Source organism: Orycteropus afer, unplaced genomic scaffold (assembly GCF_000298275.1).
Source record: "Orycteropus afer afer isolate SDZICR_OR568_19922 unplaced genomic scaffold, OryAfe1.0 scaffold00010, whole genome shotgun sequence".
NCBI lineage: Eukaryota > Metazoa > Chordata > Mammalia > Tubulidentata > Orycteropodidae > Orycteropus > Orycteropus afer.
Window position 1 is genome coordinate 14,481,898 of NW_006921597.1, and position 15,699 is coordinate 14,497,596.

General features: G+C 38.0%; 1 protein-coding gene across 1 annotated transcript; it reads left to right on the plus strand.

Moving 5' to 3' along the window:
- The first annotated feature begins 1,098 nt into the window (after positions 1-1,098).
- LOC103203996 (monocarboxylate transporter 1) lies at positions 1,099-14,393 on the plus strand. The gene is made up of 4 exons (XM_007949099.2): positions 1,099-1,315; positions 4,572-4,715; positions 10,314-11,180; positions 14,116-14,393. Exons 1-4 carry the CDS (start codon positions 1,099-1,101, stop codon positions 14,391-14,393), a joined length of 1,506 nt encoding a protein of 501 aa, XP_007947290.1.
- Positions 14,394-15,699: the final 1,306 nt, after the last annotated feature.

Consider the following 15,699-nt stretch of genomic DNA (forward strand, 5'->3'; position numbering starts at 1 on the left):
GTGAGCAGTCAAGTGCCTTAGGCACTATGTTACCAGAGCTCCTATGTATATGTATATGAATATATATACACACATATATATATGTATATGTATATACATATATATACACATACACACATATATATATCTATGGATATAGATATATATATAATTTATGATTTGAGGATTTTAAATTTGGGTTCATTTTAGTGAGAGTTTAAAGGAGAGCTTCATGAGAAGACAGATAAGCCTACCGACCAAAAACTCACTCCATCCACTGCTTATCATAATCTAACAGATTGCATTTTCTAACCATGGTATTCACTAGAACTAGGTGACCAAGTTTTATAAAACTTTACCATCTTTTGAAATCAGAGTTCAATTTGTGGTATAACTGTATTGACTAGCTATTATTTAGGAGTTTGTTTTCTTGTCATACAATGTGGGGGAAATACCTTGAATTGAGGCAATTAGATGAAAGGGAATTTTTCTGAAATAATTTTCCAGTCCAGTAAGTGAGACTTTTGTGTATTCAGTATGATACTCTGTTTTGCAAATTGCTGTGTATCTAGTGAGTTAGGTACTTAACTTCTTGATACTTAAAAATCAGCCCATAAATAAGAGAAAGTAGAAAGAAAGTATTAAAGAATATGTTTTGGGACAGGGGAGAAATATTTAGAGGCTGTATCTAAAACATGAGATGTTGGTGGGTATGTGTTAAGTTACTTCTATAAGCAGAAAAAATCAAATGAGGCATATATAGTAATTTGAGGAATTATGATACTAACTGATAAAGCCAGTAGGCATATTTCAGTACCTGTACACTGTATAGAGATTACATGTATGGAGAAGGATTTATTTTGGTAAGCTTTCTAAGCAGTAGGGAGCTTTTCCTTTAAGCTGGTAAAAATTATGGGCAGTATCTTGACTGTAAGACTTTTTTTGTTGATGTTCTCAGAAAATAATGTCTGTGTTAGACAAGTAACATTGAGTAACATTTCACTTACTTCCAAGCTAGGTATAAGGGGTTTTGTGGGACATACTGTTAATGACATTTTAATTTCATATCCTTCAGATATTTGGATTTGAACAGTATTTTGAAATTCATCTTCACTTACAATGCCACCAGCAATTGGAGGTCCAGTTGGATATACCCCCCCAGATGGAGGCTGGGGATGGGCAGTGGTTGTTGGAGCTTTCATTTCCATCGGCTTCTCTTACGCATTTCCCAAATCTATTACTGTGTTCTTCAAAGAAATTGAAGGTATATTCCACGCCACTACCAGCGAAGTATCTTGGATATCCTCCATTATGTTGGCTGTTATGTATGCTGGGGGTAAGTATCCACTAAGGGCCTGTTCTTTTAACTGCCATTAAGCAGCCAGAGGCTCTGTGTTGGTAACTTCGTTTGTAATATCTTATTCAGTGAGGTGTTTTGAAATGTTATTTCTGGAAGTTGTGTGACACATTAAAGTTACATTTTTCATTCCCTTTGCAGCTCTTCCCAATGGCAATTCTTGCTCTGTGTGTTCCACTATAGTGCACTGAAACAAATGAGAAACTATGAGGAGCCCTGATTCCATCTAACTGAATACTGAGCTAAAAAAAAAACTTTAAAAAAGTATATATGCACAGCAGTTGGGTTTCTTTTGTTACTTCTATCTGCTAGACTCTTGAGAAGTTAACATAAATATAGATATTTTCTAAATGAAGTTGTTGTTGTTGTTGTTATGTGCCATCGAGAAGAATTAAAATAAGTCTGGCTAACCTGAACGGTATAGTTCAAAGTCTCAGGTAAAATATTTTCATGATGTTAGAATTAAAGAACTGAATAAAATTTCTCTCTTGTTCCTTGTGATTTTATAACACCAGAAGCTTTCAGCTGTACTCTACAGTATTAAGTTTTATCATTTTTTTCCCTTCTGTTTTCTTTGGCACATTGTGAAGGAAGTGTGGAGAGTAAGTTGCTTACTTAACATCATTTAAAATTCTGTTTCACCTTGGAACATCAAATCACAGTTTAACTTGTAAAAGTCAAGCCTACCATAATACTTAAAAATATAGAATTGCTTAGTTAGGAAGGATTCTAAAGCCAAGTATATTTATTTACTGAGATTGACAGTATATCTGGTTGCTTATTTAGCCAAGGTTTCACTTCTGTTAATCTTGGCTTTGGGGGGAAATTTAGTATTTCACATTATTCTCACTGGTAGCTTTTTAATAGAATTCCGCATTCAAATTATAAGTAACTTAGCCTTAGGCTGCTAAACTTGTGACAGATTCAACCAGTATCTTTTGAACCCTGTGTTCAACACTGGATTTAAGTGTTGTGAGTGATAGAGAACACTAATCCTGATCCCAGCCTCTGAGAAGTTTATATCATAAACTCATGAAACAGGAATGAGTAATGAAGTCATAATGTAATCAAGCACGTGATTTAATTGCACAGAAGAAGCAAGTAACCTAGTTGCAGAGAAGATAAACTGAGTGGTTAGGAACAAAAGTGGGAAGACTTTCTTTTCCCACTTTATATCTTTTAAAAGTTTGAACATATGCTTGCTTTGTTTATTAAATTAATAAATTTTTAATTAATTTAAGTACTGAATTATTATTTTTTTAAGTTCAGAGAAATCAAAAGGGGACTTTGTACTGTATCTAACTTCTGAGAGCCAGTAATTTTGGAAGCTTTGAATTCTGATCTGCCAATTTCTAATACTGGTTTTGACAATTGTGACTTGAAGAAATTGGTATAAATATTATCCAAAGGTACTCGCTCCAGGTTCTCATTATATCTTTAAGTGGACTGCAGATCAGAGGTTCGTTCACAAGTTGAAATTCTGAGCTGCCAAAGAGTTTGAGAGCCACTTGCATTTTGCATCAAAAGTAAGTGATGTCAGTCAGCTGTGCCAATTGCACATGACATTTTCCTTTGGGAAAACAGTTCCTTCCCTGTCCTCATCCAGTAGTAAGATAGATAACTAGCACATTTCTCTGAATTTGTTATAATAGGCCTATAAATTGGACCTATTTTTATTTTTAATGATAGCTAATTGGGGTCATCCTTCCTGAAATAACTCTGAAAGACAAATTGTCTATTATGAGCTTATGGCAGACTTTTTAATAAATGGGTTATTTTGTTTTGATTGGCTCTTAAGTGGTATGTCCTCTAGGAATTATCATCACTTTTCCAGCTGTAATAATTCTTTACTTGTGTACTTGAGCCGTACCTTGAACGCTAATATTTGAGGTATTATTGGTTTAGTTTTCTTTCTTTTTATTTATTTTAGTGCTTTGCATCAGGGATAGGTACTAATGCTTATCAGAGTCCTTGTTAGGGAAGTCCTGGAGTGCAGTGATTAATGCACTCAGCTGTGAACCCAAAGGTTGGAGGTTTGAGTCTACCCCGAGGTGCCTTGGAGGAAAGGGTTGGCAAGCTACTTCTGAAAAGTTCACCATTAAAAACCCTATGAAATCAATCGATGTAATACACCACATTAGTAGTACAAAGGAAAAGAAGCAGTTAATGCAGAAAAGACATTTGATAAAATCAAGCACCTTTTTTTTTGATAAAAACTCTCAATAAGAATAAAAGGGAGTTCCTCAGCTGATTAAGGGCATTTATGAAAAGCCAACAGCCAACAGGACACACAATGGAGAAAACTCTACAAGCACAGTTCTACTCTGACACACATGGGGTTGCCATGAGTCAGAATCAACTCCACGGCAACTGGTTTGGTGGTTTTGTTTACCAGGAGAGAACTTAGTTGCTTACTCTTGGTTTGTTTATTTGTTTGAATTTGTCTTATTTTTTTAACATTAGAGTGTAACTTTACATATTTTCAGTCCCACAGTAATTTTAATACTCCTGGTTTACATTTAAAATATTGCAAACTTTATAGTATTAACTTCCACTTCGCAGAGTTGATAGTATGGCAGTATTATGACTATACAAAATTTGTTCATGATGAATTTATATGGATATTCTTTCAGTATTTAATTCTTTCAGTATTTAATTCTTTCATCTTACATAAGCTATAAATTAAAATTATTTCCGAATTAGTTATGACCTAATATTTTCAGGAAGTAAATTTAGAAGGTAGCAGTGAAAAATGCTATCTGCACGTCTTAGTTGATCCTAAAGTCTCTCCTGGCAGCCAGTTCTGGACCCAGGCCCTTAAAGAGACTTGATCCTCTGAAACACTAGGATAATCAAAAGCTTTTAGTTCCTTCTTGCATGCTTGCTTCATATTTACATGTTGTTGTTGTTATGTGCTGTCGAGTCGGCCCGACTCAAAGCGGCCCCTCCTTGGGTTTCCAAAGCGGTATCACTGTGGAAGTAGATTGCCCAACCTTCCTTCTGAGAAGTGGCTGCTGGGTTTGAACTGCCAGGCTTCTGGTTAGCAATCTAGTGCCTTAGGTACTATGCTACCAGAGCTCCTGAAATAATTATAGAAAGCTGTATTCTTTATCTTTGTCCTTTGTTGTATCTATTTATTTTGGAGGATTTGTGATTTAGTGTCATTAATGCCTTGTATAGATAAGAGGGGTAGGTGCCTTTCCTGTACACGACTACAGTTTTGGTTCTTTCTTAGGTCCTATCAGCAGTATCCTGGTGAATAAATATGGCAGTCGTCCAATCATGATTGCTGGTGGCTGCTTGTCAGGCAGTGGCTTGATTGCAGCTTCTTTCTGTAACACTGTACAGCAACTTTACTTGTGTGTCGGAGTCATTGGAGGTGAGTTTCTACTGATTCGTTTTTATGTGTTAATTTACTGCAACTATTTGGTATTTATTTGCATTTATCTGTTAGATCTTTGGAGTGAAATTAAGTTGTTAACAAAGTACGAGGTCACCATATTGAAGAGCTGTAAATACATTACAGAATTAAGAAAGCAAACTTTTAAATAAATTACTGTCATATGGGTGTTCATTGTTCATTGACTGACTGACTGAATTGTCTGAATGACTTGAATTGAAAAAGATGATTGTCCTGAGAATAGATAGTGGTGATAGATAAAAATGTACATTGCAACTAGTTGCAAGAGTGGTCCTTGGTTGGTTATAGTCTCTTTCTCCTAAGAGCAAGCAAGAGTCTATGGAGAAGGAGAAATTATCATCAGAATTTTCTGGTTTCTTGCCAAGATATATTTTTGAGAGGTAGAGGATACTTGATTATTTTTAAATAGTCAAATTACCATAATGAGCTGCTAATGAGTATAATGAATAAAGGTGATAGCTTTACAGTCCATAAAGTAATCACTATTAACATTTTTAAGTATATCTTTCCTTTTTTTTTCTATGCATAAACAATCTTTTTTTAGCACAAAAAGGGATCAAATTATATATATTTTTTAACCATTTTTTTCAGTTAATAATATATCCTGAGTATCTTTCCATGTCATTAAATATTATAATCTATAACACTTTTATTATCTGTTATTCCGTTGAATAGACACACCATAATTTTATTCTTTAATTAACTGTCAGATATTTAGTTTGTTGTGATTTTTTGTTTACTTTTTTTTCTATTGATAAACAGCCAGTGGTTGATGGTCCTTGTGAACATTAATATTAGATTTGTAGAAGAAAAACTGCTGTGTGTATTTTTAATACATATAAGTGAAATTACCCTCCAGAAAGTCCACCTACAATATATACCGACAATGGGATATTTATCTTTTTTTTAAATTGATGCCAGTTTAACAGGAACGGTATCTCCTGGTTATAATTTACATGTCTTTGATTGTTAGTAAGGTAATATTTTTCATATGTTATAGCTATGCATATATTTTTTTTTTACAAAATGCTTGTTGATCATTTTTGCATGTTCATTTTCTTGTTGGTATACAGATAATGTGTAATAACTTTATATATATTATACCCTTTTACATGAGATGCATTTATTTTTCCCAATTAATTTTTTTGCTGTTTGAAAAATTTTAATCTTTTTCTATTTTTAACCCCCAATGTTCTAAAATTTTCAGGATTTCAAAAACCCTCCATCTTGGATATTACTCTTAGAAAGTAATAAAAAACTCACAAATAAATGAATAAGTAAGAAAAATAAATACTGATAGTTGCTATACCAAGCCTTAGAGCAAAGTGTTATGACATTTTATTAGTCGCCAAGGTGACTTTTAAGTAAAGAAGGCTTCAAGTAAAGATCTGAAGGCCAGCAAAGAATAGCTTTGTGAAAATCTAGGGGAACATAGGCCCTAAGTCAATAGCTCTGGTAGCATAGTGCCTAAGGCACTTGACTGCTAACCTGAAGGCTGGTAGTTCAAACCCACCAGCTACTCCCCGGAAGGAAGACTGGGCAATCTACTTCCGTAGTGATACTGCCTCAGCAACCCAAGGAGGGGTCTCTATAAGTCAAGTCCGACTCCATGGCACATAACAACAACAACAATAACATGCTTATTATTAGCACGTGTGAAGAAGGTGTGGCATGAGGTCAGAGGGGGGGGTAGTAAGGCCAGGGTAAAGATGAGGATAGGTTGTGGCTGGTGTCCTGAGGGGATAGTGGGAACCTTTGAATTTGCAGCCAGCAGGTTAGAAGTAAAGATGTCCTGGGGTAAAGACTATAAACTGGTAAGAAATAATGGAGTGACGGTGCTCTGGTTTGTAGGTTTAAGCCTCTGTCAATGGGGAAGTAAGAGTGTTAGGGGTAAAGGTGTTGTGAGGGAGAGCATTTAGAAAGTTATTTTCGTATTTACTCTCTGGTGGCATAGTGCCTAAGGCACTTTAACCAGAGGGCTGGTGGTTCAAACCCACCAGCCACTTCTTGGAATAAGGTTGGATGATCTACTTCCGTAGTAATCATCAGTGTTCCTCTGAGTCGGACCACACTGCTATAATGATCATAGCTTTTACAAATATGTTTAAATATCTTTTAGTGTTGGTCCTGCTTCTCCCCTTGCACTACCAAAAATTTCCTGGTGATTCCCATGCCCAGTATAATCAATTCAATTACGTTTATTCTGACACTAACTGCAGTGCAGTTCTTCTTCCTCTGTCCCTAACCACCAGAGCTAGGTCATACCTCACAGGCTAAAGGGCACAGTTCTCCAAACTGCCAAATATACCCAGGACTTCAGATACCAGCCGAAAGTCCTGGGGTCCCCAGGACCCCGGAGGTTCCCAGTATCCCCTTAGGACACCAGTCACAAGCTCAAAAGTTCTGCAGGACAAACTGGAGATCCATTTGCAGAAAAATGAAACAAGATCTGTACCTCACACCACACACAAAAACAAACTCCAGATGGATCAAAGACTTAAATGTGAAACCTAGAACTATACAGTTTCTCAAGGAAAATTTAGGCTCAAACTTAAGGGCCCTAATATTTGGTATAAATAGACTACCAAGCATAATTCAAAATGCACCAACAGCAGAAGAGAAGCCAGATGATTGGGACCTTCTAAAAATTAAATGTTTATGTGCTTCCAAAGACTTCTCCAAAAGAGTCAAAAGAGAACCTACAGATTGGGAAAAAATATTTGGTAATAACATATCTGACAAGGGACTTATCTCTAGAATTTATAGAACACTCCAACACCTCAATAACAAAAAGACAAACAATCCAATTAAAAAATGGGCAGAAGACATGAATAGACACTTCACCAAGGAGGATATTCAAGCGGCCAACAAACATATGAAGAAATGCTCACGATCATTAGCTATTAGAGAGATGCAAATCAAAACAACAATGAGATACCATCTTGCTCCAGCACTAGTAGCAAAGTTCAACCAGACAGAAAATAACAAATGCTGGCGAGGTTGTGGAGAGATTGGGACTCTCATACACTGCTGGTGGGACTGTAAAATGGTACAACCATTGTGGAAAGCAGTATGGCGATTCCTTCAAAAGTTGGAAATACAAATACCATTTGACCCAGCCATCCCATTACTAGGTATATACCCTAAAGAAGTGAGAGCCATAACAAGAACAGATATATGCACGCCAATGTTCATCGCAGCACTATTTACAATAGCCAAAACTTGGAAACAACCTAGATGTCCAACAACTGAGGAATGGATAACCAAACTTTGGTACATTCACACAATGGAATACTATGCAACGCTAAAGAATAATGTAGAATCTGCAAAACACCGCATAACGTGGATGAACTGGGAGGACATTATGCTGAGCGAAATAAGTCAGTCACAAAAGGACAAATATTGTATTAGTCCGTTATTGTGAAAGTTAAGGAAAGGTTTATCTATTGGAGGACATTTTCTTTGTTGGTTACCAGGGGTGGGAGGGAGGGGGAGGGAATGCTGTTAGATAGATAGAGATAAATATTGATTTGGGTGAAGAGAAGGGCAATGTACCAAATGTGAGTGACCAATATGGCAGCATTGAGGATGAGAAAGACAGAGAGAGTTACATGGGCAGTACAAACAACAAATATGAACCCCTTTGTAAATACAATGCTGAGTTGTCAATGAAAGCAAACATGGGTATAGGGACAGATAGATGGGTGAACAAGCTAAACAATTATGTATGTCTAAATGGAGAGTGTATCCAAGATCATATACAGGGTTGGCAGACAATGGGCCTCTCGAAGAGTATGAAGGGATGGACACTGGGAGGAGGTAACTATGGGGAGGAAGTGGGAGGGGAGCTGCTGCATTGTAAATTTTGGTCAATGATATGAGACAAAGTATATGTGAACTGCTGTATGAAAAGTGAATTTACTCTGTAAATCTTCACCCAAATCCTAAAAAAAAAAAAAAAAAGTTCTGCAGGACACTTGCACTTCTGACCTGCTGGCTACAAATGCGTGGGGGGCTCGCACTACCCCTCAGGTTCAATAATTCACTAGGATGTGTCACAGAACTCCAGAAAGCACTATACTTATAACTACAGTTTATTATGTTGTTGTTTGCTGCCATGGAGAGGATACAAAATCAGGACTGGTATAAAGAAGTGATGCATAGGGCAAGGTCTGGGAGGATCCTCAGCACAAATCTTCCATGGTCCCAAGGATATGTCAGTGTCTGTCACCAGTCAGGAAGGAAGCTCAGTGTCCAGAGCTTTTATTGCGAGTTTATTATGCAGGTACGGCTGACAGAATCATTGCCCATGTGGTTCCCAGTCCCCTCCCTGGAGTTCAGGCTGATAGAATGTGATGGATCTTTCTGCTTGGCCAGCCCCCACCCCAGCATGAGTCACCTCATTAACATAACCTGTCAGCTGCAGTCCAAAGTCCTCCATGAACAGCAAAGACATTCCAGTCACTAGAAACTTCCAGGGGTGTAGGGGTTATCTCCCAACAACAGATTCTTTGGGTAAAGTAATTCTTCACCCCTACACCATGTATTTGTTCTCTAAATATGTTTTAGAATCATTCTACATTATTTCTAAGATAAAATCAATGACATTTTAACTAGAATTACTTCAAGTTAATACATTCATTTAGGGAGTATTGACAGCTTGACAATGTTGTATTTCATTAGCCAAAAACTTTGTGTGTGTGTTTTGATTTTAATTCTCAGGCCCCTTCCCAACTTTAGCTATGTAAGTCACACATTTTAAAATCATTGGTGTTATAGCCAAAGGGATAATTCTGTATAGCATTTTCTCTGTAACTATCTACTTAATGATCTTCTACTGGTTGTAATAGTCCTGAGTGTTCACTACATCTGAGGGGCTGTTCTAAGTGCTTTATGTGGATTTGTTCCTCGCAACAGTGCTGTGTGCAGTCAGTCTCAGGAGGGTCAATTTGTCTGAGATTACAAAGCCAGTGAATGGTGATGCTGAGATTTGAACCCGTGTAGTCTAGTTTTAAGGCGCTCTGGTGGCACAGTGCCTAAGACATTTGACTACTAACCAGAAGGTTGGTGGTTCAAACCTGCCAGCCACTCTGCAGAAGGAAGACTGGGCAATCTACTTCTGTAAAGATTTACCACCTCAAAAACCTAATGGGGTCACTGATGGCAGTGAGTTTGGTTTTGGTTTTGAGTCTAGTTTATTTTAAACTGCTATATATATGGCCTATCGAATAATGATGACTTTTGTCTCCTTTCCATTACTTGTTGTTGTTGTTATGTGCCATCGAGTCAGACCCGACTCATAGGGACCCCTTCTTGGGTTTCCGAGGCAGTATCACTACGGAAGTAGACTGCCCCATCTTCCTTCCGAGGACTGGCAGCTTGGTTTGAACCGCCAGCCTTCTGGTTAGCAGTCAAGTGCCTTAGCCACTATGCTACCAGAGCTCCTTTCCATTACTTATACCTCTTATTTTAATTTCTTTTGCTTGCTAAGTAATTCCAAGTATATTTCTCACATTTATTACAGTATATGACTTTTTTTCCCTCCTTCCTCCCCAGGCCTTGGGCTTGCCTTCAACTTGAATCCAGCTCTGACCATGATTGGCAAGTATTTCTACAAGAGACGACCACTGGCAAATGGACTGGCCATGGCAGGCAGCCCTGTGTTCCTTTCCACCCTGGCCCCCCTCAATCAGGCTTTCTTTGGTATCTTTGGCTGGAGAGGAAGCTTCCTAATTCTTGGGGGCTTCCTACTAAACTGCTGTGTAGCTGGATCCCTGATGCGACCAATAGGGCCCAAGCCAACTAAGGAAAGGAAAGATAGATCTAAAGAATCCCTTCAGGAAGCTGGAAAATCTGGTGGAAAAAAAGGTGCAAGTGATGCAAATACCGATCTTATTGGAGGAAACCCCAAAGGGGAGAAACAATCATTTTTCCAAACAATTAACAAATTCCTGGACTTATCCCTTTTTACCCACAGAGGCTTTCTGGTGTACCTCTCTGGTAATGTACTTATGTTTTTTGGACTATTTACACCTTTAGTCTTTCTTAGTAATTATGGCAAGAGTCAGCATTACTCTAGTGAGAAGTCTGCCTTCCTTCTTTCCATTCTGGCCTTTGTTGACATGGTCGCCAGGCCTTCCATGGGACTTGTAGCCAACACAAGGTGGATAAGACCTCGTGTTCAGTATTTCTTTGCAGCTTCTATTATTGCAAACGGAGTGTGTCATCTGTTAGTACCTTTAGCGACCAGCTATGTTGGGTTCTGTGTTTATGCGGGATTCTTTGGATTTGCATTTGGATGGCTTAGTTCAGTATTGTTTGAAACACTGATGGACCTCATTGGACCCCAGAGGTTCTCCAGCGCTGTGGGATTGGTGACCATTGTGGAATGCTGTCCTGTCCTCCTTGGGCCACCACTTTTAGGTACGGTATGTCCCCCTACCTCTGGGGTTCTGTTATCGTGTAATGGGTTTACAAGATTGGGAAGGTGGTAGAAAGCAGAGATTTGTAAGGTGCTTGAGGGCAGAGAGAAGTGTCTCTCATGTCTGTACTCTCAGTGCTGGCACATGCTTGGTGCAGCATAACTGCTCAAATGCTTTTGGATTGTATTAAATTGAGCTATCAAGTGAAAAGAGAATCAAATATTGTTATAAAATCCTGTTTTTTAAAATAATTTTTTCTTTTCATAAAATTAATATGCTTATTATAGAAAAATGTATAAACTACAACTCTGCTTTTAAAGTACTGATGGTGATTTCATTTTCATGATGTATTTATCTCAGTAGTAATAGTTCAAATGATCACATAGCTATGATGTGAAGCTCCCAGTGTACCAAGGACAGTCCTGTTGCTGGTAGATGACCTCAAGTTGATTTTTTAAACTCATGGTAGAGCAGATTGGTAGATCTTTCTCCTGTAGAGCATTTGGGTGGATTCAAATGACCACCATTTTGGTTAGCAGCCAAGTTCTTACCACAATTCTGTCTAGGGCTTGTACCACCAGGGCTTTTGAGGACTATCCTAGCCATTTATATATCCTGTCACATCTCAGAAGTTTATAAGGTAGGACTGTTACAATCCTTACTTTATAAATGAAGACACAGGTCTCTAAAGGTGAAATAATTTCCCCAAGATCACACAGCTAAGTGAGTACAACATTTGGAGACTATTCTCTAAGGTTACTAAGTACTTCACATTTCAAATTAATTGTTCAGTAGGTGGGGTTGGGGGGAATAAACAGGCCCACATAGTCTTTTGATATTATTACCGTCTTCCTCCCTTCCTATGGGAGCTCTGGTAGTATAGTGGCTAAGGCATTGACTGCTAACCAGAAGGCTGGCGGTTCAAACCCACCAGCCACTCCTTGGAAGGAAGATGGGACAATCTACTTCTGTAGTGATACTGCCTCGGAAACCCAAGGAGGGGTCGCTATGAGTCGGGTCTGACTCGACGGCACATAACAACAACAACAACCCTTCCTATACCTAGTGAACTGCCAAGTCCTGTCAGTTTTCACCTCCTAAATCTCTCTCTAATAGGCCTACTTTTCTCTATTACAACTGCCGCCCTTTTCCAAAGCTCCCATCTATTACCTGGGCTGCTCCAATAACCTAACTAGTCTACCCATATCCACTCAAAGTGTCCTTTAATCTGGTTTCTACTCTGCTAGCAAAATTATCTTTACAAATACAAATCTAATATCTCAAGCAATTAAAACTTTCCAGTTACTCCCCATTGCTTTTAGAATAAAGATCAAATCCCCTGATGTGACTGCAAGACCCTGCATGGCCTAGCCCCACCTGCTTCTCCAGCTTCATTTCAAGTCTCAGCTTAGTTGACAACTTTGAGGGAAGCCTTCCTAAACCCAGTTTCCCCCTATTTTCTGCTTTTAGAACCCTCCTGCACTTGTCATAGTTTGTATAATTACTTGATTATCCTCTGAACTGTGGCTATTATCTCCTTTGCTAGCACAGCCGTTGTCTAGCGTTGTATTAAACCCATTGTTGTGGAGTCAATTCTGACTCATACCGACCGACCCTGTAGGACAGAGTAGAACTGCCCTATAGGGTTTCCAAGGCTATAGTCTTGGTGGCATAGCGCCTAAGGCATTTGATTGCTAATGAGAAGGCTGGCAGTTCAAACCCAACAGCCACTCCTTGGAAGGCAGATTGTGCAGTGTACTTCTGTAGAGATACTGCCTCAGAAACCCAAGGAGGGGTTACCATGAGTCGGAAACGACTCGAAGGCACTGAGTTAATCTTTACAGAAGCAGACTGCCACATCTTTCTCCTGTGGAACTGCTGGTGAATTCGAACCACTGACCTTTTACTTAGCAGCCACCAGGGCTCCTTAGCATATGATAGGGCTTAGTAAATACTGCTGAATGAATAATGCCCTGGGTTAGAAAAATGTATGGAATCATTTGGAATTGGTTATGTTAAATCCTTTATAGGTGTAGAGCAGGGTTTTCCAAATTTTATTCCTTGAGATACTAGTTTGATGAAATGCTAATAAATGTTACTGTAAGAATTTCATGGCCAATAGAAGTTTGTAAACATGAAGTTAAAGTACAGTTCTTTACTATGTGACCTTGCAAAGCCTTTAATATGCTAACGTGCATTGTGAATCTTTAAGAGAAAAGAATATTTATGCCACTTCCCAAATGTACTTGACTTTGGAAACTAATATTAGAGAGGTGTCCTGTAGCACAGTGGCTGAGGTGCTGGCTCCTAAGTCAGACTTTATAGGTTTAAAGCCAATCTTGTTTCACTTACTAGATTTATGAACTCGGGCAAATTACTTAACATTTCTGTGCTTCGGTTTCTACATCTGTGCAACGGGGATGATGGTAAAATCTGTTATATGGATTAAGCACTTCGAAGAGTAGAAGAGTATTGGTGTTGGTTAATATTTTTAGCTTAGGACAAGTCTTTGTAGGAACACACTTTGAGAAAGAGCTTTGGCCTAAGAAACGGAAATAATTCTGGCCTTGGGCAAAACTCCTAAACCTCTTTTGAATAATAATTTTTTTTTCCCCTGTTACATAATAAGAGAATTGATTCTAGGTAATCTCTCTAGGTCTTTCCCAATTCAAATTTGCTAAGAATTATTTTCCAGTTTCTAAAAGTAACAGAATACACATGGCCATCCAAAATCAGTGTGACATTTAAACAGACGAGCAGATAATTTTTAGTAATTCCTTTTTAGATTAATTTATCATTTGTGAGCTCTTTGAAGATGGATTCAAGAATTGATGGATTGAAATCTTTCTGATTGGCTCCTTGAGCTTCATTTGGGAAAGGGTATACTTGTTTTACCCACATAACTTCGTAAATTTTTTATTTTTGTACATTTTTAGGTCGTCTCAATGACATTTATGGAGACTACAAATACACATACTGGGCGTGTGGCGTAATCCTAATTTTCGCGGGTATCTATCTCTTCATTGGCATGGGCATCAATTACCGACTTATAGCAAAAGAACAAAAAGCAGAACAGAAGCAGAAAAGGGAAAATAGAGAGGAGGAGACCAGTGTTGATATTGCTGAGAAGCCAAAAGAAGTTACTAAAGCAGCAGAATCTCTGGAGCAAAAAGACACAGAAGGAAGCCCCAGAGAGGAGGAGAGTCCAGTCTGAGCCCGCAAGGCCGAAGGTAGACGGAGCAGCTCGTGACCCAAGATACCTGAAAATACTCTGCTGGCCTGTATTCTACCAGTGGTGCTCAGTGCAGATAGTGGACATTTATGTGGAAATCTTACCAAGTGTTTGTTGATGGGATTTTGGTTTCACTCCTTAGTAGCCTGAGTTTAAAATGCCATATCCTGGGGGGAGGGAATGGTTGTCAAATGATGAGGGAAGGAAGTCGTTCGTTCGTTCTTTTTTTTTAATCTTGGCTTTTAACAGCATCATAAAGATTACATATGTGCCTTAAGTTTTAGTTTTTAGAACTTTTTAAACCATTCTGCTAAGTTTATTTTAAGGGCGATGTTTAAAGGAAAAATAACAACTAACTTGTTGGAGGCAAATCTAAAATTTTTAAATTAATCTAGCTTCATTGTTATTTGTAACATTGGCAGACATTGCTGCTAGAAGATTCATGATAGAAATACTGGTTAAAAGATAGGGATGTTATAAAATGCTGACTAAAATATTTTCTAACCATCAGTATTCCTGTGGTACATATATGCCTCCTAGGTATAAATTTAGGAAACTTAAACCATGAAACTTTGGAAATCTCTTAGCTATTTTAGTGACATTGTACTAGTTAACACATCTCTGGTACCTTTTCTTGGGATGCTTTTTAGAAGCCATATGCTTTTGAGGGTTTTCATTAAATTACTAATATTTGCTCCTCCTCCATGACAAAGACACATTTATAGTGGTTATATAGATCATTTGCCCTTTTGAAATCACTTGGTATTATTTTTCTCACCATAAAAGTTGGAATTAAAATCTATAAAACTATGTATTTATGTCTCTTTAGTAAATGCAACACATCTAATTAAATATAGACAGATATTTGAAACAGCAGCTGAATGCATCTTTAGGTTTTTCTAAAATGTGAGTTAAACTGTGAGACTGTTGGAACTACTTTTCCTGGAATTTTCCCCCTTTGATTCATAGTGTTTCCATTTGTATTTGCTTCTAGCTTAAAGCTGTGTGTGAGGTATTCAGTTTCTGTGTGTGTTTTTCAGTGTTTTCAAATTAAAGAGGGCCAGAGAAATTTGGCCTCCGGCAAGCCAATAAGGAAAAGATTGGGAGAGAAGTTGCTAAGTGTTTAGTTTCAATGTATAACTCCTTTTTTTCTAGGAAGGCCTTAAAGAAAATTATGTTGTGCGTAGATTTATTGGATGCATTCTGTCCACACAAACCTGAAGATTTTGTGAGCCATTTCACTTAACCTGGAAAGCAGAGACACTGAGTTCCGTATAATTTTGGGAGA